The sequence below is a fragment of the Sphaerodactylus townsendi genome, linkage group LG09, assembly GCF_021028975.2.
Source record: "Sphaerodactylus townsendi isolate TG3544 linkage group LG09, MPM_Stown_v2.3, whole genome shotgun sequence".
Taxonomy (NCBI): domain Eukaryota; kingdom Metazoa; phylum Chordata; class Lepidosauria; order Squamata; family Sphaerodactylidae; genus Sphaerodactylus; species Sphaerodactylus townsendi.
The window spans coordinates 19,805,695-19,833,374 of record NC_059433.1 but is presented as its reverse complement, the minus strand read 5'-3'; the positions used below and the strand labels follow the sequence as shown (position 1 = coordinate 19,833,374).

At 46.2% G+C, this 27,680-nt stretch overlaps 1 protein-coding gene across 1 annotated transcript in view; it reads left to right on the top strand.

Moving 5' to 3' along the window:
• PHACTR1 (phosphatase and actin regulator 1) overlaps window positions 1-27,680 on the top strand; it is a 177,505-nt gene that overhangs the window by 89,377 nt on the left and 60,448 nt on the right. The window contains exon 3 of the mRNA XM_048508514.1: window positions 20,445-20,525. Coding sequence (XP_048364471.1) covers window positions 20,465-20,525 — 61 coding nt within the window. The 5' untranslated portion in view covers window positions 20,445-20,464. The remainder of the gene's footprint in view (window positions 1-20,444; window positions 20,526-27,680) is intronic.

Sequence of the window (27,680 nt, the reverse complement as noted above, 5' to 3'; positions counted from 1 at the left end):
CCCCACTTTCCCCTATCCCCCCTATGCCGCGCGCTGCTCTCAGCGCGCGGCATCCCTGGCGCGTGCCCCGGCGTCCCCACGACCCCGCGCTCTGCACGGGGTCATCAAAAGGCGCCCTTTGCAAGAGCTCCAGGGATGCCGCGTGCTGAGGGGGCGCTACAGCGGCAGTGTCGGGGCGGCTGCGCTGTCGCCGCCTTTCTCATGGGGAGTGCCGGGGAACCCCGCGCTACTCTCCTCAAGTAGCGCGGGGCTTAAGGTAAGTGGGGAAAGGCCTATTGTGTGTTTAAGCTGAACCCTTACGTTTAGGGTTCTTCTTAGAATCAACACTAAGGGACAAGTGAGTTTCATCGGGGTGTTCATGTGATGTTGTTCAGGTTCAGGAAAAAAGAAAGCTTCAGTTCAGCTTTAGATTCACAATTGCACTGACTTCCTTTAGGCAATTGAGAGCAATGGATGTATAATTGAGATGACCTCTAGGCAACTGAGAGCAATGGAGGTATAATTGTGATGGCTATTGCTACACATGACAAAAGTATAGTCTTCTATCAAGATGAAAAAGTGTCATTAAAATATAATATATCCTGCACAAATACCTTAATAATGATACTGATTAGTCTCATCTGGTATGTTTTTGGAAGAACACACCTCCATTTTTCTCTACAAAGCCAATTTTCTGTCTGCAATGAGTCAAGGCCATGTTAGAATATTTCTGACAGATGCTAGCCCCGTAGGAGCTGGGGAACAGATGTTTCCCACTGCATGTGGTCTTCTACCATGTCATGAACTAAGCAGGCATCAACAAGAGCCATACAGAAACTCAAACATACACCATGACAGGCATTTTAACCTGCAAACTCTCCATCTGAGTTTTGCAAAGACTAAATTTGTGTGAATGAGGTGACTTCCGGGTGAGGAGCAAGCAGACCACGGAAGTCTCCCATCAAGTTCAAGCTGTCCATGTTTCTCAGGCTTGTAAACTTTATTTAAATAACGTACAATTCGATATCAAAAAAGCTACAGGGCCCTTTTCGTGCTTAAGGAATTATAGCATCTTTAAGAATCCAGAGATTATAGAGTGAGGCAAATCTTATGGACCCATTTGAAAATACATTCCAGTTTGAACCCTCTGAGTGGGCTGCCAGTGGGCCACGGAAGGTATGTGTGCAGTCATGGAACTCATGAAATTGACTTCCCCTACTTCTTGTACGGTGCTTGTCTATCAGCAAAACAGTTCTCCAACTAGTGGAATGGTACTTCTGTTGTTGGAAGAGGGGAAGTAATTTTTGGTGATCCCTTCTTCCTGTGGAGACTTCCACTCCCCCATTTGGGTATACCATGCTACGTCAAAGAGCCCCCCACGGGTGGAACTGGAGGAGCTCAATTGGATGGAAGGGGACCAGAGTCCCATTCTGTGAGTTTTGCTCTGTCTGTGGTACTTTGGATCTAACCTAAGTCCACAAAGGCCCACAGGATTAAATTACAATTTGATAGAAAGATCTGCTTACTACTATGTGTGAAAACTTGACTCTACAGCTGATTTTCTGACAATCACCTACATACAGTATTTACTTTAGGCTTTTTTCCAGGTATGCTATTAAAAGGGGGGGGGAATCGTCTTGCATCTGCATACACATTGCAGTTATGTCCAGGGCAGGTTGTCTTACATCCAGGGTCACCTTTCTTCCAAGTGAAAGTGATTTATAGTATGCTGGTTTTTCAGACTGTCGACCATGGTGCCATTTTTGTTGTGAGGAATCTCAGAAAAATTCAAACTTCTGACTCTAATGTTCCCAGCCCTGGTCTGGTAAACAAGGAGAGATTGTTGGGGTGGATCCTGGTGAGACTGTCCAGGCGATGTTCTCGGAATGTCCCATGACCACTGTGCTAAAGATCACGGAGACTAGGGGGAATTCCTAGAAATTCCATCAACACTCCTCCCCCATTTTTTCGAATTATCAAGTTAAAGGGTTGAGGGTTGTGGAAGAATCAGTAGTTTTGAATTCAGAGGGACAAGGAGAGTTTCAAGCTGCTGCAGATGAAATGGTGGATATAGTGCTACACAAATTGGTCTCTGGAGACCTGTAACCAAGGATAGAAGTGGTTGTTTGTTTCCACCATTCTCGGCTGGTATGTGTTCGCTAGTAACAGGTAGGTTCTGTACAGACAACATCAGTAGTTATATTCCTGCTTGCTTTCTATACTCTACAGATATATCCCACTAAATTGTCATATTCTGTGTTTAATTTAATGAATCCAAACCTCAGTGCTAAATCACATTTTGAAAAACAGCTTCCTTAACACAGTGTGCTTTTGCCTGCAGCATGTGAAATAGATCCTTTTGTATTGTTTACTGAAGCCAAAGGGGAACACTCACTGCCCTCGGAGGTAATTTTAACAGCATGCTAAAATGGTTATCTGCCTCCTGATTCAGCTTTTTATAAGCCTTCATCAATCTATGATTCAAACTCCCTGATTTCTACACTTGTATCACAGATGAGTTAAACTGTTTTGTGAATGAACGCGTGCTTCAGTTACCTGCAGGAAAAATGAAAGCATTTTTTTTTTGGGGGGGGGGGCAGCTCCATTTTGAAAAAGAGAACAAGTAAGCATGTTTTCTCCTTACATCTCCCCCACCGTCACAGTAGATTAGCATCTCACTGCAGCATTTTAAATGCATTTAGACACAAATCAATCAGCTGGTCTCTCGAGATTAACAGCAAGGTTTTTTCGTCTAGAAGGAAAACAGTGGGATTAAAGACTTCTGCTGCCTCAGAGGACTTTCATAAACTTCGTCATGTTAACAGTGCTATCCAAAGGGGAGAGGAGCCACTGGGGAAGTGGCACGACCCCGTTGCCAGCATAAATGCCACTTACACCAGCATACTGGGCACTTAGGCTGGCAGTGAGGAGCCACGCAGCAGCTCAGTGTCTGAGAGCCAGTACATTGTGGTGACAGTGCTCAAATCCTCAAACATTTTCATTAGATTTATTTTCCCCCACCCCCAAAAAATACCCATCAGAGACAATGTCTTCTTGGAAAGGCACTGAATGATTCTGTGCAGCTCAGTACGGACCATTTACATAACAGGTGTCAAACTCGTGGCCAGTGGTGGGATACAAAAATTTTAGTAACAGCTTCCCATGGTGGTGGGATTCAAACAGTGGCGTAGCGCCACTGGGGCTGGGGGCGTGGCTGGGCATTCCAGGGGTGGGGCATTGCTGGGCAGGGCTGTGGCAAGGACGCAGCTGCTGCGCCGGTCCTTGGGCGGGAAATGAATGCACACAGGCGCCGGCTGCCACGCACGCCGGTGCACCTCCTGCTAGACTGCTTCAAGTTCTGTGCGCTACTGCTGAGGAGCGGAGGAGGGGCGTAACTAAGGCAAAAATCACGGGGCAAAATCACCCATTAGTAACCCCCTCTCGACACACACAAATAATTAGTAACCTACTCTCGGGAACCTGTGAGAACCTGCTGGATCCCACCTCTGCTCACGGCCCTCCAGATGTTATGGACTACAGTTCCCATCATCCCCTGTCAGCATCATGCTGGCAGGGGATGATGGGAACTGTAGTCCATAACATCTGGAGGGCCACGAGTTTGACACCTATGAAATTGTCATGATAGAGACAAGGGAGCATTTTCCAGAAGAGCAGCTAAATTAGTCCACTGAGGCCGTGACAGAATTCCTGGGCTACCTGAAAGACTAGCGGATGCAGTGTGACCGAATAGTTTTGTCAGCTTGAGCTTGCTGTGTTAGAAGCATACATACTCTCTGGTATCTCAGGACTTGGAGCAGATGCCAAATGGGGCTACTGATGAGTGTTCCGCATTTCAATTGAACATGAGGAGAACATGTCTCTATTTAAAGATCAGTCGGTTCCAAGGGTTCCAGACTCCACTTAAAATAGAGATCTGCCTAATTAGCAGATCTTCTTCAGTCCTTGCCATTTCTTTTCAAGTACGGTAATAGAAAACGAGTATGCTTGGAAGGGACGCTGCTGATAAATTTTTATAAGCGTTGCAATACACCTGCTAGCTAGGCAGGCTGCATTTATTTATCATCTATCTATCTATCTATCTATCTATCTATCTATCTATCTATCTATCTATCTATCTATCTATCTATCAAATTTATAAACCGCCCACCCCCTAAGGGCTCTGGGCAGTGTACACTAGGCCAAACACAGTATTGCATACAGTGGCCAAAACAACAATACATAGAATAAAATAAATTATAGCAGGTTAAAACAATTTACAAACTTCATAAAACTAGCAGCATCAGTACAGTATATATAACAATAAGATTATAAAATATGAAAATATGTGGCGCCCAAACACAAGGCCAGGCGGGGGTAGCAGTGTAGATTAGATGTTTTATTGGGCATGCCGATGATGGAATTTGAAGCATGTGTGCTCCCATTTAGTATATCAGCTCGTGAATAAGTGGCCTAGGCTTGGTGTGATTTTTGTACTGCAGCAGCAATTCATGGCGGGTCAAGAAGAAATGAGAAGAAACTTTCTTTTCCTGAAAACATCAGTAGTGGGTATGTGTAGAACCATATGAGGATCTTGCGCCAATCATTCTTTTAATTCTGGTTTTAACTCTATTGATATTTTTTTAAATTACCACATATTTCTGGGCTGGTTCAAAAAAGTTCGTGTTTTTTTAAAAAAAAAATTGCTTTGGCTTTGGAAAGCCAATTGCTTTGGAATTCTGCCAGTGGAGGGGTGGGGGCCATTCGCACGGGAGCCTCTTCCCCATCCCTCTCCCACTCACCTCGTCGCCTTCGTTGCTCTACTGGACTGCTGAGACCCGCCCACGCTGCCCTCCAACCTCCAGGGGTCGGAGGACAGCGAGGGAGGGTCTCAGCAGTCCAGTAGAGCGACGAAGGCGACGAGGTGAGTGGGAGAGGGACGGGGGAAACAGCGTGTTCCTGGCGGTGCCGTTTGCACCGCGCCGGCGGGAACGCACTGTTTTCCCAAAAACCTCCCTCCAGGAGGGAGGATTTTGGAGGCAGCCTGACACCGCCCTGGGGGTGGGGGAGGGGAGCCAGGTCGGCGCTGCTGCGTTTTAGCAGCGCCACCTGTGCGAACGGCTCCCTGAGGACGGCGTTTTTGCCGTCCCCAGGGCGCTGTAAATGGCCCGTGCGGAAAGGGCCTTTATTGAAATGCATAGCCTTTTAATAAAGAAGCTGTAATAGTAATTTACATAACCCTTCCTTGACACCACCTTATGTTGGTTCGATGCAGTTTGAAGGGAGGGAGAACACACAGACTGCAGCTGGGTCAGGAAAAATGCTTGCGGCAACTGGGTCAAGTGTGACTCCATGACATTTTCAAAATAAGCCATGATTTCCCCTTTGGTTGTGGTTGTTTCTCCTCATCTCCATTCCCTCTCGCTGCTTTCTTCATTTCTTTATCCTTTCGTTCAGCTATCTTTTTTCCAGTCCTGTGTTTTGGGAGACAGCTACACATGACTCAGTTTAGCCTGAACATTTCCTCTTGTGTTTTCTCTTGAGTAAACATTAAATTTATCCTGACTTGAGCATGGCTCATGTTCCTGTGAGACTTGTTCCACATTAGTGAGCCTCACAGCCTAGGATTTGTTGCTTTGAAATGTGAGATAATAATAACATAATGAACACCAAATGAACGAAATTCAGTCACAGTGGATACCGTGTTGTCACTCTCAAAAGACCTTGGAGTATTTATCAGTACAGAATCAAAGGGCTGGATGGGTCCTAACCCATCCACTATAAGTCACCCAGCTACAGATTCCAACTTTATTTTTCCTAGACGGGCTCCTGTGCCCTTAAAAGCAGAATGAGGTAAAATTACACATTAAAAAATACAGCTACAGTACTACAGGTGCTGTTTCCCATTTTGTGAGGAAAGGGAGTTCTATAACAAGCACAAGATTCTTAACAGAACTTAAAACTCCTACTATTACATAAACAGTGATTTAAACAAGAAAAAGAAGAAGAGGAGGAGGAGGAGAAGGAGGAGTTTGGATTTATGCAAAAAGACACATTAGCTTAGAATAAAAGTGTTACAGACTCCTGTTACATGGGCCGTTTCTGCACGGCCCATTAATGACAGCCTGGGGGCGCCAAAAAAGGCGCCCCCAGGCCGCCGTTCGCACAGGCGCCGCTGCTGCAACGCAGCAGTGGCGACCTGAATGCGCTTCCCTCCCCCCAGGGTGGCGTCAAGCCGCCCTAAACAACAACCCTTTAAAGGGTTGTTGTTGGGGAGGGAGCGTCTTCCCTGCGGCGCGGTGCGAACCGCGCCGCCGGGAAGACGCTGTCTCCTGTCTCCGCCCCACTCACGGTGTCCTCCTCAGCCGCTTGCGGGCGTCAGAGTCCACCTGACACTGTCCTCCCGGACCTCCAGGGCCTCGGAGGGCAGCGTGGGCGGGGCTGCGACGCCCCGCAGGCGACGAGGAGGACACCGTGAGTGGGGCGGGGGAGGGTGCAGAGGCGGCTCCATGCGGAGCCGCCTGCCGTCTGCCGGTCTCCCCTTCGCCTGCTCGCACGCTTGCGTGCGAGCAGGCTCCCGCCCCCCCGCCAGCAGAACTCCTGCCGGCTTGGGGGCGCCTCCTGGCCGTGCAGAAACGGCCATGGCCTTTTGGTCCAATCATTTACAATTGTTTGCCCTTTACCTGTGTGTGTGTAAATTACTGCCAGCCCCATCCAGAGGGAGGGGCAAAAGGGCTTGAGGGATCAGTAATGTCCTGTGCTGGTACATTTGCCCTCCCCAGGGTACTTACCCCTGCAGAGGGGGTAGATGGGCCAATACCAGCCTACCCCTCAACCCCCACACCACAAAAAGCCAGAAGTTCCAACCATGGTGCAGCTGCACTGTCATTTGGAACAGACGCTGGCATGAGGGGGAAGACCAGGGCATTCCCAGGGGCAGAGGCAATGTTAGTTGCTTCTATCTGGGGTTTAGCCTTCAAGTGATATAAGTTCTGTAAGCTCTATGCATAATGGTTAAGAGCAGGTGCATTCTAATCTGGAGGAACCGGGTTTGATTCCCCACTCTGCCACTTGAGCTGTGGAGGCTTATCTGGGGAATTCAGATTAGCCTGTGCACTCCAACATACACGGATGGGTGACCTTGGGCTAGTCACAGTTCTTCTGAACTCTCTCAGCCCCACCTACCTCACAGGGTGTTTGTTGTGAGGGGGGAAGGGAAAGGAGCTTTTATAAGCCCCTTTGAGTCTCCTTACAGGAGTGAAAGGGGAGATATAAATCCAACTCTTCTTCTTTCTGACAGCAGGAGTTTTTTGTGGGTTTTGCTCCCTGTGCCACCAGAAAGCCCTCTTAGAAGTGACGGGGTGGTGCCACATTGACGCCATGTCCTGCCACTGAGGGCTTTGGATGCCACAGGAGGTGGTGATGGCCACTAGCCTGGATAGCTTTAAAAAGGGGCTTGGACAGATTTATGGAGGAGAAGTCAATCTATGACTACCAGTCTTGATCCTCCTTGGTCTGAGATTGCAAATGCCTTAGCAGACCAGGTGCTCAGGAGCAGCAGCAGCAGCAGCAGCAGCAGAAGGTCATTGCTTTCACATCCTGCATGTGATCTCCCAAAGACACCTGATGAGCCACTGCAAGTAGCAGAATGCTGGACTAGATGAACTCTGGTCTGATCCAGCAGGCTCTTTCTTATGTTTTTATGGGGCTGCCCATCTTACAGAGGGATCTCATAAATCTGCTACTCTTTAAGGAGCCATGGTGGTTCTTCATTGTTTTCTACCTTTCTTCTCAGACTGGAAATTATCATGTCTTCTTTCCCATTTTCTCTTCATAATAACTTTGTGAGGTTGTTTAAGTTAAGAAATGTTGACAGATGCAGATTTACCTCCAGAGTTTCAACATAGCAAATAGAATTCACGTTTCCACAGTCTAGCATTTTTGCAGTGGAATACAAAGGATACTTTCCTGGGAAATAGCCCCATTGAGTAGACTTTGAGTAGAATTCTAAGTTCTCAGGATTGCTCTCTATCTGGTAGTTCAGCCATTGCTGCTAAATTACAACTTTGGAACTTGTTCCAGATTAAGGTGTGTTCTAATTGGATGCTCAAATAACGAGGCACTTCAAATAGCTCAATAAATTGATGTGTTTTTAGTGGCCAAATGCATTAACCCTCATTGTCAGTGTCTTATTCAGTTCTCCTATTATTACATAAACAGTGATTTAAACAGGAAGATGATTTTGGATTTATTACTCACCTTTCTCTCCTATAAGGAGACTCAAGGTGGTTTACAAAACCCTTTCCCTTCCTCTCCCCACAACTGACACCTTGTGAGGTGGGTGCGGTTGAGAGAGTTCTGAACAAACTGTGACTAGCCCAAGGTCATCCAGCAGGAATGTAGGAGTGGGTACACAAATCTGATTCACCAGATAAGAGCCTGCTGCTCATGCAGAGGAGTGGGGAATCAAACCCGGTTCTCCAGATTAGTGTCCACCTACTCTTAATCACTACACCACTCTTATCTCTCTGGGTGAACTCTGCAGAAGAAATAGGTTACTGTAAAACAAAGCAAAATAAATATGTAGGTATAGAGAGTGACTGTGCATATATGTTTCTTCCAAACTGAGATTTTTTCCCTTGTCTAAAATTATCTTTAATTTGGATTGCATAACCTTGCAAGAAAACTGCTGACAATTAGAACTCGTAGACACATTCAGCTCCTTCTGGCTTTAATTAGCGTAAGCTCCTCGTTGCCAGAAGTAAGAGATTGTGCATGAAAGCTTTTTAACATTTAATCTGAAGGATGTTATATAATTGTCTTTAATACTGGCAGGCAAAAAATTAAAGGAAGTTGAAGGGGGGGGGGGGTGGAAACAAATTCTGTTCTCCCAAAGCCATTTTTAACGTCTTGAAAACATTAGGAAGCCAATAGGCAAAAGAAGGCCGCAGACTCGTTCTCCTGAATTTTTTCACAGCTAGCAGGCATGTCGTTGGAGCTGGCAACAGCCATAAACAGATGTCCTTCCAAAGCATCCAGCTGAGCTGTTCCTGTTCCTCGCCTTGCCTTCCAAGCATTTTAGCACAGTTTCCTTCAAAAAGACTTACAGTGCCTTCAGAACCAAGTGAACATTCCGCTGTGACCTTCAGGCTCCAGTGCACTATTGGAACTAGTTGTTGAAGCTGGGCCAATTAGGATATAACAAGAAGGGAGTGTAGAGGCAAGCATCAGGCCTACTCCTGAATCCTTGCTGCCCAAATCAAAAACACATGGATTTTTCACCCAATCTTTATTCTGAATGGTAAAATATTGTAGAGTGTCGAGATCTGATGATCTGAGATTTTCTTGGATGATGTTGTTGTTGTTGTTGTTGTTGTTGTTGTTGTTATGAGTTTGGATTTATACCCTGCTTTTCTCAACCATAAGGAGCCTCAAAGCAGCTTACAAATTCCTTCCCTTCCTCTCCTCACAACAATCAACTTGTGAGGTAGGTGGGGCCAAGAGAGCCCTGAGAGAACTGTGACAAGGCCAAGGTCCCCCAGTGGGCTTCATGTGGAGGAGTGGGGGAACGAACCTGATTCACTAGGTTAAAGTCAGCCACTCATGTGGAGCAGTGGAGAATCAAACCTGGTTCTCCAGAGCAGAGTGCATTTGCTCTTAACCACTACACTGGCCATTGACCTCTGTGAATCAACTAGCTTCATTGGCTCCCAGTGAAGCTCCGAATCTAATCCACCAAGGTGTTGGTTTTAATTTTAAGGCTAGCCTTATGGGGCCTCTGATCTCATACCTTCGTGGGGAATCCATCTATAATTCCATGTCCCAGTTCGGCCTCTTCGTTCGGCGGAGGCCAATCTTCTGGTAGTCCCCGGCCCCTCAATGATGCGGCTGGCCTCCACTAGGGCCAGGGCTTTTACAGCCCTGGCCCCTGCCTGGTGGAATGCTCTTCCTCCAACTGTCCGGGTCCTGCGGGATCTTGGAGAGTTCCGCAGGGCCTGTAAGACCAAGCTGTTCCACCGGGCCTTTGGAGATGCCGGACGCTATATTTTTACATTTAATTTTATTTCATTTTGTATGCTGTATTTTAAATGGTTTTAATTCAATGCTTAGAGCCCTTATTTTATTTTATCTTATATTGTATTTAATTTATTGAGAGGGCTCATTTTTACACAGGGTACAATTGTATTGACTAATTCTGTGTAATCCACCTTGAGTTCCAGTGAGAAATGTAGACTATAATGTAAATAAATAATTTATACCCCGCCTTTCTTACCTGTAAAGAGTCTCAAAGCAGCTTACAAACTCCTTCACTTTCTCTCCCCACAATGGAATCTTGTGAGATAGGTGGGGCTGAGAGAGTTGAGAGAGAACTGTGGCTAGCCCAAGGTCCCCCAAGCAGGCAACACGTGTAGGAGCGGAGAAAAAAATCCAGTTCACCAGATGAGAGTTTGTCACTCATGTGGAGGAGTGGGGAATCAAACCCAGATCTCCAGATTAGAGTCCACCACTCTTAACACCACACCACACTGGCTCTGAAGTTTTCATGATGCGGGGGACGGTTGTGGTTTTTTGGCCGTGGTTTACGTTTCTAGGTTCTTGTGTTTTAGAGCAAGAATACTGTGACGAATAGCGTCATGACAGGCTGGGGGAAAATGCTTGAAGTAAATTGTATGTTCCGGAAGAGTTGAGGAAAAGGTATGATTTGCCCTGTCATCCCGTCACAATTTCACAAGGCTGGGGTGCTGTTCACACAGGTGCTGCCTAGTCTGCATTGCCGGAGTGTGTAATTATATCCCGTCTCCTGAACTGCCTTTCCCTATCCAGTCTCCAATGGAGACGTTATCCTTTTGCATCGCTTCCCAAGAGCAGCAGCGTTGCCTTGCCGGCGCAGCATGAATTGCTGTTCTCCTTTCAAGTCGTAATTCCATTTCACTGCCAGATAATGTAATTTGTTTTCGGAACCTGCTGCAAAGTGGTTGATTATTCTCCAGCAAGAGCTACGTTCGTGTACATTGTCAGGGCTGTTCTTTCACATCCTAACTACTTCGGTTGAGATATACCAAAAGCGATTTTTAATATGACAATTGATGGGAGGATTTGGAGTAGGACGGGGCTCGTTGCATGCTTATCAAAGCTCACGTTGATTTTTTGGGGGGGGGGTGGGGGGGTTCTGTGTCATATGTCAAGTTTAAGTGGAAGGATAATGCCTGGTGCTTAATCTGTCGTTGACAATATTCTTTTATATGGAAAATTCTGAAAGTTATGTCGCAAGATAGATAGGCATTTGCATGCATTGCCAGGGTTTTCCACACGTTTCCTGAGTGTATGTATGAAGTCTCGTCTCCACTCCCACCCACTCCTCAGCAAATTGTATGGGAAGGCTATGCCAAAAAAAAATAGGTCTCCCTATACAACCTGACATACAACGCAACTCATGACCCATTTAGAAGCTCTGGCTCTGAACAGTTGGGGGTTTTTTTTATCAGTCCAGATAGGATCCTGGAAACAACAGGCCTGTTTTTAGCACGTACAGAGGGTGGGGAAACTGTGGGGAAACCAGCATGGTTTTGCAAAGGGAAGTTCTACCTCAGCAATGTTCTAGAGTCAAGGAGTAACTAAATAGCGGAATTTGTTGCCATTTCGGGCTTTGGAGTGGGAAACACCAGGAGATTGTGAAAGTAGCCCCGGGAGAGGTGGGCAGTGGTGGGATCCAAAAATTTTAGTAACAGGTTCCCATGGTGGTGGGATTCAAACAGTGGCGTAGCGCCAATGGGGCTGCGTGGGGCATGACAGGGGCGTGGCCGGGCATTCCGGGGGCGGAGCATTAATAATTTCTCTGTTACTGTAAAAAACTCTTACTGTAAAAAAAAAGTTCCTAATTTCCAGCTGGTATCTTTCTGTCCATAATTTAAACTCATCATAGCAAGTCCTATCGTCTACTGCCAACAGAAACAACTACTTCTCCTCTAATTGACTGCCTGTCAAATACTGAATACTTTCAAATACTTAATTTTGTTTCTAGGAATCAAAAGAAGGATACTTTCCTTAAACAAGGAACTTTACCATATTTCTAAAACATGTTTTTAAAACAGCCCAACAGGGAGAATTATCTCGTTTCCTACCTTCGCTAACCAGCCACATAGGAAACAACAGGACTTTATGATTTTTGAACCTAATGGAATTTCTAACGGAAAAGCAGACCCAATTAGTAACCCCCTCTCGGCGCACACAAATAATTAATAACCCACTCTCGGGACCTGGTGAGAACCTGCTGGATCCCACCTCTGGAGGTGGGGTTTGGGGAAGGGAGGAACCCCAGCAGGCTATAATGCCATAGAGCAGTGGTGGCGAACCTTTGGCACTCCAGATGTTATGGACTACAATTCCCATCAGCCCCTGCCAGCATGGTCAATTGGCCATGCTGGAAGGGGCTGATGGGAATTGTAGTCCATAACATCTGGAGTGCCAAAGGTTCGCCACCACGGCCATAGAGTCCACCTTCCAAAGCAGTTATTTTCCCTAGGAAACTGATATTGGTTGCCTGCAGTTCAGCTGTACTGGCAGAAGATACCCTGGTGCCACCTGGAAGTTGGCAACCCTATTGCCAGTGGACATAGAGACACTAGTATAGGAAGCTTTAAGCAGATTCATGAAGTATAGCTTCATCTATGGCTACTTTCGTAGGATGAAGGCTTTTTCCACACAAGTCACTTAGAACGTTTCTACAACATTCTTGATCCCCCTTTTCCACAATGTTTGTCCACACTCTTCCAAATGTTTCATGGCTTCCATGATGATTTTTAATTTTTTTTTGCTTATTCCTTGAAATGATGCTTTGTTGATTCATCACCTCGTTTAATCAATCCTTCCCTGATTCAAGCAAAACAGCAAAAAAATCCCAAAATGATGAAAGTAAGGAGGTGAGAAAGCAGTGAGGTGAAGAACATGAAAAAATGGTGGGCCAGGCACCGAGGGGAAAGTTGGGCAATGGCACAGACACTTGGAAAAGTAGGGCAAAAAACGTTGCGGCAGGTACACTTCCAGATCTACCATGGGGCATTTTGACCATGAAAAATCAGCCAGAGGCAGGAGTGGGTTTCCAGGTGGAATACCCCAGAGCCTGCTTTGGTTAAGTCCCATGTGCCTCTCTTTTAGTGAAAGAAGTTTATTTAAGTACACGTCAAGTTCTGTGAGTCATATAGAGAAGTAAGTCTATCACATTTTTACCCTTCTTGTGGAATTCCTGAGGGTATTTGATTGAGCACTATTGAAACAGGATGCTATACTAGATAAACTTGGTCTGATCCAGCAGAACTCCTCCTAATTCTTGTGCTTGTATATCATTTCATAACAGTGTTCTGTAAGTATATCCTTCAAGCAGCATTCTTCTGCGGGCGCAATTCAGTTGCAACGCTTCCTCATTTCGTCAAACAAACAAAAACCAATCATTAGGCCATTTCTTTATAAACATTTTTAGGCTTTAATCGTATTTAATGAATAATATTCAAAATTGGGTTGCAAAAAATTAAATGTTACTAGGCTTTACCAAACGCATGCCTGGATTCCATTGGTTTATTGGAAGCCCAGTACATCTATTAATTTCTGCACAATTTATGTTCTGCATAACTCGGAACAACAGATGGCTCTGAGATTGTACAAATTAGCTATCTAAAAATATCATATTGCTTTGATGAGTGTTTCTGGCACAGAAAATGCTGGAGTGCCTCGTTGCATTGTGGAGGAAAAGACTATCTGCCCTCTCTATCACCACTGAATAATTCTGGGAGCATTCTGGGGTGGGGCGGGGGCAGACGGCGCCGCAGCAGGGCACAGGGTCCATACATGCCCCAGACAGAGTTCTCCCTCGCTCCGCCCCTGGTGCCCCTACACAGTGCCCCTACACTGGCACAACCAGTCAAGCTTTCTCTGAAACGCTACTTACAAAAGAACATAAGAACAAGCCAGCTGGATCAGACCAGAGTCCATCTAGTCCAGCTCTCTGCTACTCGCAGTGGCCCACCAGGTGCCTTTGGGAGCTCACATGCAGAATGTGAAAGCAATGGCCTTCTGCGGCTGTTGCTCCCGAGCACCTGGACTGTTAAGGCATTTGCAATCTCAAATCAAAGAGGATCAAGATTGGTAGCCATAAATCGACTTCTCCTCCATAAATCTGTCCAAGCCCCTTTTAAAGCTATCCACATTACTACTTACTACTTACTATTACTACACATTACTACTTACTACTTACATGGCCAGCTGCTGCCAGACCCCCCAAAAGTCAGGCAGGCTATGTAGCCAGTGGCTCTTCCTCTCCTTTCCCCCTCCATCAAGACTGTGGGGTTATGTGTGATTGGGGGCCTGCGCAGCTTGGGGCAGCCATCCCACATGCCCCATGGCTAACACACCGCTGGTTCACAAGCAGTTGCATGCCGCTGTGACTGCTATGCTTACAACATTCAGATTGCTGCTTTGTAAAGGTGGAGGTTTGTTAATGATGTTGATTCTATCAACTTCACTTATCTACTGACTCAAGTGACTATGTGAACAACAGACATTATTACTCAGTGGATTACATTCTGCTGTAGGAGAATAAAAATCCTCTCTTTACATTGGCATGTGATATTTTCTGTTATCAGAATGTTGCCCATATATTTTGCTAGAACAGATGACAATGTTGATCCTCATAGCAGAACCATATGTTTGCATATTTTTTACTGCGGAAAATGTACAGTTTGGTGAGATAGATATAGGTAGTAGAGAGAGGCTGATTGTACTCTACTGCTCTCCGGCGCAGCAAGGGAACAATTCCTTTGTGGCAGAGACTTCTGTACAGATGTGCATATACTTACAATGCCAAAGATCCCAAAGATCTCACAGTTAGTGAGAGCTGGGAAACCCCGATGTTTTCCCTCGCTTGGGGTTTCTGCTCCTTCTTGTTCCCCCACCCACCTAACACTCCTTGCTCCTTGCTGTTTGAGGGAGGGACAGAGAGAGAACTGTCAAAAGGAAGAGGGAGAAAGAGAGGAGCGAGAGGTGGGGGCAGTAAGCAAGCAACAGCAGCGAGGGAAGGGCTGGAAGAGAGCAGAGAGAAGGATCCCATGGGGTATGTAAGCAGCCCACCAGCGCTCCCTCAAGGCAACTCTGCCTCCTCACTCTGATGCCACCTGGATCTGCTGCTTTTGTTTCAAAAAACACAAAAATATCAACATAACAGCATCAATATAACAGCAATGGCAATACCAATATAACAGCAATTTAAAGGGCTTTAATAAAGCCGGCATCTTGCAATTACCGGGAGCAACCTGAAAGTGAGGGTGGGCAAGGCACACAGTAGACAATGGGGTGCTTTCTTGTGTGCAAACAGAGACATGCAAGGAGAGCCCACTACAGCCCTACTGTGCAGCGAAGAGCCCTGAGGAAAGGGCTCCATGCATAATGGGCCAGAGAGATAGACACTTTGGCCCTTTCCGCATGGCAGGAAGGGCGCCTCTCCACCGGCGTGCGAGCGGCCCCCGCACAGAGCCACCTCTTCTGCATCCCCCCCACTCACCTCGTCCTCCAGCGTTGGTCTGGAGAGCTGCAGGGACCCGCCCATGCTGCCCTCTGACCTCCAGGGGTCGGAGGGCAGCGTGGGAGGGTCTCAGCAGCCCTCTAGACCGACGCTGGAGGACGAGGTGAGTGGGAGGGGACGGGAAAGCGGCAATGGGAAGGCGGTGCTTTCCAAAAACCTCCCTCAGGAAGGGAGGTGGAAAGCGGCGCCTTCACGCTGCTCGGGGCTGCACAGGATGGCCCCTGTGCGAACAGCTCCCCAGGGACCAGTGTTTTTCCGTCCCGGGGCCGCTGTTTGTGGCCCCATGCAGAAAGGGCCTTTGTTACAATGTTTGGTTGGGGGAGGGGGGGTTAAGTCTTAAAGCATTCTTTAACAAATGCACAGAATGATTACCTGGTAAATGCATCATCTGGACTATGTCAGTTATTTCAGTGATAGATTTCATGGGCCGTGTCCTGTCCCACACTACACCAATATCATCTGCATAGTTGCTTGGTTGAGTCCAGAGTTCCTCCAGGGCTGTTATAGGGCTGTCAAGCTAGAAAGTTTTGTAAGATTCCAGAGAAACAACTCATTAACCGAAACCAGGCTTCTCTAAAACATCTCTGGCGTTGCTTTCATTTAGAATTGCTGTTTTTAATTTTTGTTATTTTCCTTTCCATTATTTACTTACTGAGTTCCGGGTCATATTTTTGCCTGGTGTTTTCTTGTTAACCTCCCCCTCTCAGTCTGGGAGATTCAGTGTGGCAGACTCTATGCAAATGGCAAGGGGGCAGGAAAGCTGGCCCTTTCCTCTGGACGGCTCCTTCAAAGTTTGTTTGTCAGTCCTCCTACATGAGGATTTGATTGTAAACAACTGACTTGCTTTTCTTTGGTGTGATTCCATCTACAAATGAAGCCTTCCAGGGTTGTTCGTGTACTGTGTGTGTAAAGTCACAGCCAACTTAAGCAGCCCAGTAGTGTAACCGATTTTGTGTTACCAATTTTATATTGTGACCCACCCTGAGCCCTGCAGGGATAGGGCAGGATACAAATCCAATCAATCAATCAATCAATCAATCAATCAATCAATCAATCAATCAATCAATCAATCAATCAATCAAGAATCTAGTAGAGGTGGTTAGCCATTGCCTTTCTCTGCTTAATGACAACGGTGGTCCTTGGTGGTCTTCCATCCAAGTACTAGCCAGGGCCAACCCTGCTTGCCTCCTGACATTTGATGAGATCAGAGCAAGGAGGAGTCTATTAGACCTTCTCTGGGGCACCAAAACATAAGCAAGTGGGGCAAAATGGGATCTAAGAGACCAAAGCAAAAAGGTGACGTTGGCCCTTTTCGCACATGCAGAATAATGCACTTTTAATCCACTTTCAATGCACTTTGAAGCTGGATTTTACTGTGCGGAATAGCAAAATCCACTTTCAAACAATTGTGAAAGTGGATTGAATGTGCAGTATTCTGTACGTGCGGAAGGGGCCGTTTTTGCAGTACAGTGGCCAACTTCTAGGAGGTAAGACAAAGAATTTGCACTAAATATAGTCTCACCTGTAATGCATCAGAGCTCTGTGGGTTTTTATTATCATTCCAGAGTCTGTGGTTGGATAACGCTGAGTGTATTTGAAACTATATCCATTATCATTTTTGTCACTGAAAGCACGGTGGTGCATATTAGTGGATTCTGCACAACATATTTATGAGTATGAATCATTATGAATGAACTCATTTTCCCTTTACAAAAAGTTTTATATTTATGAATATATAACCATAACTAAGGTGACCAGATGGTCACCTTTGTGAACCAAGACGGGTATGCGCATGTGCGCGCACATGCGTGCGCAGCCGCAGGAGCGCACTGCCTTCTGGGGCGCTCCCATTTCCCGCCCTGTCACAGGGTGGGAAATGGGAGCGCCCCAGAAGGCCGTGCTCCGCATGCGCCTTCTGGGGCGCTCCCTTCTGGGGCCTTTCCGGGAGCGCCCCAGAAGGCTGTGTGCTCCTGCGGCCATGCGCAGGAGGCTGCCACACTGCCTTGTGCCCCAGAAGGCAGTGCGGCAGCCTTCCAAAAACCGGGACACTTGAAAAAACCCGCAGGACGCAGGACAAGTTGTTTTAAGGCGGGACTGTCCCGCCAAAAGCGGGACGTCTGGTCAGCCTAACCATAACACACTTTTCCTGGATGTTGTGATTGATGCAATACAGGTGAGTCTATATTTAGTGCAGTTTTTTTGTCTTGCTACTGGTGCACTAATCCCCAACTTCCTTTACTATAATGAAAGGTAGCTAGGAGGTAGCTGGAGACTTGCCGTCTAGGAGGTAGCTGGAGATCTCCTGGGATTACAATTGATCTCCAAGTAACAAAGAAAACTTCACCTAGGACATTTTCGCACATGCTGAATAATGCACTTTCAATCCACTTTCAGTGCACTTTGCAGCTGGATTTTAGTGTGCAAAATAGCAGAATCTGCTTGCAAAGAATTGTGAAAGTGGATTGAAAGTGCATTATTCTGCATGTGCGGAAGTGCCCCTAGAGAAAATGGCCACTTTGGAAGGTGGGCTGTATGGCATTATACCTCACTGAAGTTCTTCCCTCCCGAAACACCACCTTCCTCATGCTCCACCCCCAAAATTTCCACGAATTTCCCAACACGGAGCTGCAACAGCTTGCAGTCTTAGGTCCAAATATTCTACAGGTATATGTGAATATACTGAATAGGTAAATATGTGTTGGGATGAGAGAAGTCAGTGCTCAGAATAGCTATGCCTGATAATTCCATGGAAATGTTGCACCTGCATCTCAGTGGGAAATAGTAGTTTGGTGCTCAGTTCAGCACAACTGGCACCCTAGAAGGTGTGTTTGGTACAGCACATGCAATTTTCTTTTGCAATGATGGACAGGAAATAAGAGGGAGGCAAACTTCCTAAAAGTACACCTGTATAGCAACAAATACTTATTGGTTGGAATCTGGCACAAGTGAAATCAGACTCTGACATCTAGACGGAGATTTCATTGTTGTGCATTTAAAACCACTGTTGAACCAGACGGCAAACTGGGGGAAATTATATAGCTATTGAGAAATGAAACAATTATCTAATGTCGTTCAAGCATCATAACAAAAGCAAAGTATAGAAGAAGCAGCGCATATCTTTTGCATGATACCATCATAATGGGATCTGGAAGGTGCGCAGATTTTTCAGTCCTCCTTTGAATTTCTGGCAGTGTTACGCAGCTAAAAAGTTTGGAGTCTTATGCAGTAATAAAACAATTCTCTAATGTCATTCAAGCAGTGGTGTAGCGCCAAGGGGACAGGGGGTGCAATGCACTGGGCGCACACCAGTGCGAGGGCATAGCAGGGGCATTCTGGAGCATGGCAGGGGTGGGCAGGGGTGCAGGGCGCACACATGCCCCGGGCACAGTTCCCCCTTGCTCCAGCCCTGCATTCATGCATCATAGGAAAAGCAAAGAACAGAAAATTTATATTTTGCCTGGTACCACCGTAATGGAATCTGGAAGGTACACAGATTTTTGAGTCCTCTTTTGAATTTCTGGAACTGTTATGCAGTTAGAAGATTTGGGGATCCTACTGAGCATTATCCCAGTCTAAACCTAATGACTGCCCTGTCCTTGCCTTCTACTATAGACCATCCACTGCCGTCCCACATGATGTCAGAGGTGTAGCAGATGAAAAAAAATGGTTTTGCCATCAAATACACAACCAGCATTCAGACTGTCTGTCCTCATCAGGGCAAAGTTAAGTAAGAGCATTGGAAGATTCTACCAGATCAGACCAATGGTCCATCTAATCCAACATCCTGTCCAAGTGAATGGCTCAAGAAATTTCCCAAGCCATCATGAAGGCAACACTCTCTTGGGTTTTTACTGTCATTCCACCTCTGAACAATTTTGCTTAGATGTTATACCTAGACATCCTGGGTGAATTTGCCTAAGCCTTATTTATTCATTTATATTTTGAATTGCCTCTCCACTTAAGAAAGTATGTGAAGCTTTGTATAATGTACATTATCTATATGTTACTATGGTTCAAATACTTTGTCACATGCTTATTTTAAGTTTTCATGTTTGACAGCTTAAACAGCAATTCTTTTCGCTCTGTCTTCAGTCAGCTTACCAAAGGGGGCTAACATAGTGTAGTGGTTAAGGACAATAGACTCTAAACTTAAGAACCTGGTTTGATTCCCCACTCTTCTACATGAGTGGCAGACTCTTATCTGGTGAACTGGATTTGTTTTCCCGCTCCTACACATGAAGCCTGCTGGGTGACCTTGAGCTCAGCACAGTTCTTGCAGAACTCTCTCAGCTCCACCTGCCTGTCTGTTGTGGGGAGAGGGAGGGAAGGAGTTTGTAAACCACTTTGAGACTTCTTACAGAAGAGAAAGGCAGGAGGCAGGGTATCAATCCAAACTTTCTTCTTTAAAATGGTTCAAAACTAGCCTTGGGGGACAATTTCAGATACTTCCAGCCAATGAAAGCTGTTTTAAAAACTAACTAGGCTAGAGGCATGACCACATCCTGTAGCAGAGAGTTCCATATGTTTTTACGCACTGTATGGGAAAGCTGTTGCTTTTGTCTGTCTTGACTCTATTCTCAATCCATTTCAAGAAAATAGGCCTTTCTCTATTTCAGGGTGTTGGCTAATTGCCTATCCTAGAACAAAAGATTACTGTTTATTAATAGCCAACGTGATCAATAAGTTTACCCGCAGCTACTTTTGAGTAAACTCAGGCTTTCTGTCTGTCACTTTGCATTTAGAATTACAGCTGGGGGAATCAGAAAGACAGTAGCTAATGTCTAGAAGAAGGAATGGGTTACTAAGTGGGAAAATAATTGAAATGTAACCATTGTTTTGGAAGTTTTAAAATGTTCACATTGTTGTAGATAACCATGACATTTTTTACTTTTTGTAGCACTTGAAAGAAAAATATCCATGAGGCAGAGCAGAGAAGAACTTATCAAGCGGGGAGTGTTGAAGGAAATTTTTGATAAAGGTAAGAAACACTGCCTCTTCAACAAGGGAGGGATAAAGGGTTACATCCTGTTCCTTCTTTTAAGTAACCTTTCCTTGATGGTTTATTTCAAAAATACTGAAAATGAAGTTGTGCTCTGACAATGCAAAAAAGCATTGTAAAGTCAATATATTCTGATAAAGTACTGTTTTGTTTAATATATATATATAGTTTATTGATAGTTTATTATCATATAATTCATAATACAATCATTTATAAGCAATTAAGCAAGAGATCGCAAGAGAAAAGAGAGAGAGAGAGAGAAAGAGGAAGGAAGGAAGGAAGGAAGGAAGGAAGGAAGGAAGGAAGGAAGGAAGGAAGGAAGGAAGGAAGGAAGGAAGGAAGGAAGGAAGGAAGGAAGGAAGGAAGGAAGGAAGGAAGGAAGGAAGGAAGGAAGGACTTCCAGCTAGGTTTACATATCTCTAAACTCAAAAAAGAAACATTCTAACCTTTACCATCTTACAGTCTATACATGTATATATACATACACACACACACATATATATATATATACATACACAGAAACTCAATAATGTACAATTTGTTACATTCATGCAAGTTCTTATTGAATTTAAATTGCAGCAACAAGCAACCAACAATCAAAGTAATCATAGCCATCATCAGAACAACTGTTATGTTATGTACTGTTAATGTGTTGACTGGTAATGATTTATATTCCTTATTTTAGAGGACTTCGTATACCAATATTAAATGACATAACTTAGATGGTTTTGTGTTAGCAGACAATTTTCTATGGACAAACCACAAGGCTCCTCAGTATGGAGTTTTGCCTGTCTCCTTATAGAGATTGATTTCATACTGTAGGTCTAATATTGCAATGACTCAAAATCTTTAATGAGCAGTTTTTATAGTAAAGTCACACTGGTGGGGCTCAAAGCCTTTCTTACAGAAAGTATCTGATTTCAAGTTCAATGATGTGGGAAAATGACTGTGGAGATCACAGAAGGAAACAAAACATACAACTGTATTGTCGAAGGCTTTCATGGCCGGATTCAACTGGTTCTGGTGGGTTTTCCGGGCTGTGTGGTCGTGGTCTAGTGGAACTGGTGGTCTCTGGTGGTCTGGAGGACCAAAATCCACCAGACCATGGCCACACAGCCCAGAAAACCCAACAGAACCAAAACATACAACTGTTCAGAAAAGACCCCCCCCGACTCCCCCCCACCCCACACACAATTAAGAATAGAAGCAATGCCACTAGATTTAATTTCTTCTTTACGCATATGGTCACTATCCAATATAAGATTTCAGGTCTGTTACAATGTAACTCTATTTCGCATTGCACTGCTAGTGTATTTCAACATCTCAGCTATAATGAGCAAAACAAAGCAAAACAAAGCTTAAGTATTAATTCCATAGAATCATAGAGTTGGAAGAGACCCCAAGGGCCATCAAGTCCAACCCCCTGTGCGTATCACAGAGGGAAGTCTGTTACACACTGTGTCTAGACTTCGCTCTGTGATACACCTCTGAGATGCCAGCCACAGATGCAGGCGAAACATTAGGAACAAGATCCACCAGACCACGGCCACACAGCCCGGAAAACCCACCACAACCAGTTGAATCCGGCCGTGAAAGCCTTCGACAATACAGTATGCATTATGTGTTTGTCACGTGGTGGGTGGGAATGTCCATCACAGCAAGATTTCTTGTATGGACATATTTCTTCAAGTCCCGCTTTCACTTTGCATTCTTCCCACAGCAAGCAAGACCACTTATAGCACAAATTTAATTTTGCTGCACTGCCAGAGCAGGACAGATTTGCTCCAGACCTTCCCCTCCCTCCACCCACGGCCAGCCCTCCCACTCTCCCAGGCTGCTTTGCATGCCTTCTCCCTCACCCCCCCCTTCCATGTTGCCAGTTCCTCCTGCTTCTCCAAATATCTCTGTCAATATATTAACATTATTATATAATAACATGTACTGCACACTCCAGGCACATACCTAACCCAGCAGCAGCTGCTTCCCACCCCTCTCCTCTTGCCCCTCTTCTCCCCCCCCCCTCTGCAACAGGGCAAGGCTCCATAGGAACCTGGGCTCCAGTGATGCTTCCCCACCATTGCACTCGGATCTCCGGGGTAACTTTGCCTGGATCTCCCCCCCCCCTTCCTTCTGAATATCCCTTCCTTCTCTTCTAGGCTCCCATTCCTGCCTTTCCCATCCCTCTTCCATGAACCCTTCCCAGAGAGAAGATTCACCCTCCAGGGGCCTGCAGGATGAACAGTATGAGCAGAGTGGCAAAGAAGCCTGGGAAAAGGGGACGCCAGCCAGAGCATCCCCCCCACCCAGAGGTGGGATCCAGCAGGTTCTCACCAGTTCCCGAGAGTGGGTTACTAATTATTTGGGTGTGCCGAGAGGGGGTTACTAATTGGGTCTGCTTTCCCATCTCCTTATTAGCCATCTCCCGAGAGAAGCATATATGTAGTGCCTTTGTGAGCGTGAAGGTTCCATATAGCAATTGCGACTAATAATGTAACTCCCTGAACTGGGTTAATCCCTTTCAGGTACACTGCAGTTTAAAAACAAATGGATTCTCAGCCTTTCGTACCTTTTATCTCACCAGTCTCTCATCAAAGAACCTGTGTGTTTCACCATTGCTGTGTTCAGATTTGTGAGTTGGGGCATTTTCTATAATGTGATGATGATTTAGAAATGACCTGGTGCAAAAAAAAATGTGGGTCGTGGTGGGGTGGCTGCCCATGGGGGTGGGGCATCCAACTCAGGTTTTGCCCAGGGCTCAGGTTTGCCTAGGTACGCCTCTGCCCCCTTTGCTGAGGGGGGGCTGGCGAGGGAACCTGTTACTAAAATTTTTGGATCCCACCACTGCCCCCACCCCCCAATCTGGACTTCTGCAAGCAAACAAGCCTTTATTTTAAAGCAAAGCAGAGTGAGGGGGGAGGGGGAAAGGATATCAGCTCTAGTATCAACTCTGAGCTCTGTGCCTTTAAGGCTGTCGGCGGGCAGAGTTTAGAGAACCAGGAGAAGGAGAGGCTGATTGACAAACTGTGAGGCAGATTGTGTGCTTCCTCCTCTTGTGTGAATGGAAAAAATGCAAGAAGAGCCCTCTGCAAGCCCAGTGTGCAAAGAACAGCCCTGAGGTAGGCGTTCCACGGGCCAGTGTGAAGTATTTGTCTTTACTCCAAGACACGTTGCTGTTCAGATAAGATATTGAATCAGATGCTGCACTTGAAACTCCTGCTGACTTTCCATCTAAAGTTTCAACCTGAATGATTTTGCAGATGATGCATTTGCAACTTCAGGTGATCCTCACGAGGCGCCACCAGGAAATTCTAATATTCCTGTTCAATAGCTAGAAGCAAGACTTTCACAGAAAATAAACCACCAGCTGAATTTATCACGGATAACCTTTCCTATACAGTGCCGTGGGGCAAGTTGAATTCTTTTCCTGTAATGCAACGATTGAAACGACACTCGTTTCAAATTTCGACTTTAGGGTCTTTGATGTTCCCATGCGCACATGAAGCTATCTTATAGTGAATCAAACCATTGGTCCAGCCATTCTCAACCAGGGTTCCGTGGTACCCTGGGGTGCCGTGAGCATGTCCCAGGGGTACCACGGCAACACTACCGTCCCCCCCCCCTAATTTTTGTGGTGTCTCCCACCAGCACCAGCAAGGACATGGAGCTGGCCCATGGGGCAGGGCTATAGAAGTCAAGTAGCCAATTTCACCCCTTCTGTAGTGCTTCCCCTTCACCTGGGAGGAAGGTGGGTGTGTGGCAAGCAGGGCAATGTGGTGGAAGGTGGAGGGTGGCTGCAGGGTACCGTGAGATGAAGAATGAGGTCAAGGGAAGTACCCTGACCCTCAAAGGCTGGGAACACTGCATTGGTCTATCTAAAGGTCAATATTGTCTCCTGTTGATTTCAAACGGACTGAAGGTAGGGGATATCCCCTGGGGTCTCAGGCAGAGGTCTTTCACATCATGACCTACCTGGTTCTTTTGACTGGAGATGCCAGGGGTTGAACCACATGCAAAGCAGAGGGTCTTTCCCTACAGCCTCTCAGTAGGTTCCCCCTCATTACCATCAATAGGACTTTTTCCCCATTCATATCTTAGGCATCTCGCTCTCCCCATCTCATATCATAAAGTTGCTTATGCTTTCCACTTCAAGGTCACTTTCAGCCTACGTCACTAGATCTATCTCATTTTCTCACTGCTCTTAGCAGTGGCGTAGTGGCTAAGAGCAGTGGCTAAGAGCAGTTGCACTCTGATCTGGAGGAACCAGGTTTGATTCCCAGCTCTGCCGCTTAAGTTGTGGAGGCTTATCTGGGGAATTCAGATTAGCCTGTGCACTCCCACACACGCCAGCTGGGTCACCTTGGGCTAGTCACAGCTTTTCGGAGCTCTCTCAGCCCCACCCACTTCACAGGGCTATCCTAATTCGTGCTCATTACAAGCAAACTTTGGTTTGTTCAAAACACCTGAACGGAGCCCAAGGGTCCATCTCCTCCAGCATTTTCTTTCTCCTCCTCCAGACAGCCCAGCTAGATGCTGCTGGAGAGTTCACAAGCAGGGAATGAAGGTAACTGTACTGCCATCTTGTTTGTTTCCAGCAGCTGGTATTCTGCCACACACGACTGTGGTGCCGATAGCCAGTGATGGAGCTTCAGTCTGTGTAATGGCCTAATCCTCTTTAAATGCAATGTAATACTTGAGTGTAATTTATGTTATATCGCAGTGATGGCGAACCTATGGCACGGGTGCCAGAGGTGGCACTCAGAGCCCTCTCTGTGGGCACTCGCACACACATCTAGGCTGGCCTGGGCCACTGTGCACGACGTGCATGCACTGGGGTGAGCAGGACGGACTTGGCTGGCGGGCCTGGTGCCTGTGCTCGAAGTTGGGTGGCTACTGCCCAAATGGACATGAAGGAGGCAAAGATGCTAAGGGGCGCACAGAGCGGTGTTAACCGGGACTTGCTGGAAGGCTAGAGCAGGCTGGCCCCTGCTCGAGCAGGTGGGTCGGAGGAAGAGGGAGACAACTGTTTTTTTCTAAACTAAGACCTCAGCATTCAGGTTAAATTGCTGGTTTGGCACTTTGCGAGAAATAAGTGGGGTTTGGGTTGCAATTTGGGCACTCGGTCTCAAAAAGGTTCACCAACACTGTTATATCGTTTTATTACAACTTTGTGAATAAAAAATGGCTGTCTGTGTTAATCATAATTTATCGGTCTTGTGGCTCATGTAACTCAATCTCTCCATAGATCTGTATTTGCCAACTAACATTTAGTCTTAACTACTTATGTCCCGTGCTTGGAGATATATTCATTTAAGTAATGGAAGCAATGCAGCACGTAAATGTTTATACATCCTATTTAAACATATGGAGTCAGTCCTCTGCACGTGGCATTTCACTTTCCTTAGAACTATTCAACTGTGACATTTTACAGCTTAACTATAATGTTCTAGAAATGGAGGATTATCAGGTAATTATCTCTAGCTGTGAAAAAAAAGCTTTGGTGAAATCTCTCATCTTCTTAAAGAGGTACCTTAGCAAGAGACGTGACGTCAAAAACAAATTCTTGCTGGCTGCACTTACTGAGATAGGCTTCGATCCAGAGAATCACAAGCAGAAGTCCACGCACAGAATTAATTTTTGCTACCCTCTTGCTGCAGCCCCTGAGAAACAGCACCTAAGAGGGCCCGTGGGAACAGTGTGAAGTGTGGCATAGCCCATGAGAGGCTGCATGAGGAGTGGGGAATTGGTGCAAATTCATGCCCACCCCATCCTTGGCATAGCAGAAGTGCCCTCCAGTCACACAGAGTGGTTGTGGGTTCAACTAACAAAGTAATGTTCAAAACAGTAGCCATTTGCACACTTGTGTTCTTCACATTGAGCATACACTCCCTTTGAGTTAGATGCTACATTATGCACACGTTTCCCCCTCTTTGGCAGTCACCCCGCTTTCAGATCAGATTGCCTGATGCCAGCGCGGTGTAGTGGTTAAGAGCAGGTGGATTCTAATCTGGAGAACCGGGTTTGATTCTCCACTCCTCCACCTGAGTGGCAGAGGCTTATCTGGTGAACCAGATGTGTTTCTGCACTCTTACATTCCTGCTGGGTGACCTTGGGCGAGTCACAGTACGTCAGAACTCTCTCAGCCCCACCTACCTCACAAGGTGTCTGTTGTGGGGAGAGGAAGGGAAAGGAGATTGTAAGCAGTGGTGGGATCCAAAAATTTTAGTAACAGGTTCCCATGGTGGTGGGATTCAAACTGTGGCGTAGCGCCATTGGGGCTGGGTGGGGCATGATGGGGGCATGGCCGGGCATTCCGGGGGCGGGGCATTCCTGGGCGGGGCTGTGGCAAGGACGCAGCCGCTGCACCGGTCCTTGGGCGGGAAACGAATGCACGCAGGCGCAGGCTGCCACGCACGCCGGTGCACCTCCTGCTAGACTGCTTCAAGTTCTGCGCGCTACTACTGAGAGGAGGGGTGTAACTAACGCAAAAATCACGTGGCAAAATCACCAATTAGTAACCCCCTCTCGGCACACACAAATAAATAGTAACCTACTCTCAGGAACCTGTGAGAACCTGCTGGATCCCACCTCTGCTTGTTAGCCACCTTGAGTCTCCTTACAGGAGAGAAAGGTGGGGTATAAATCCAAACTCTTCTTTTCCCCCTGCCATCTTTGGTCCAGTGTTAGTTTGTTAGACCGTGTCAATTTCTTGTCAGTTTCACTGGGTCTACTGCTCCAGCAATAGACCTTCAGCATGGAAACAGAAAAGAAAGAATGCCCTTCTGAAACTTCTGAAATAGAGGCCCCAAGTGTGGAGGAATTGCTGTGGTCTGGGCAGGAGAAGGTTTGAGGAGCGAGAAAACCTGAAGAAAGCTACGGTAAATGCATGTTGATCACTGTTTCCACCTCTTCCATCAGCAATTTCACAGCATAACTGCAGCCTGTCAACCATGGCTATTATTCCTCGCAGCCCCACATCTGAATCAATGTTTCTGGGTTAGAATGGCTACTAAGGAGAAGGGAAAGGGAAGAAGATCCACTAAACCTGCATGAAAATCCATAGTTCTTATATGAGTGGATCACTGAATCCAACCCTTTATGTTGAACAAGGTTGACTTTGGGCATGGAGTGTGTATG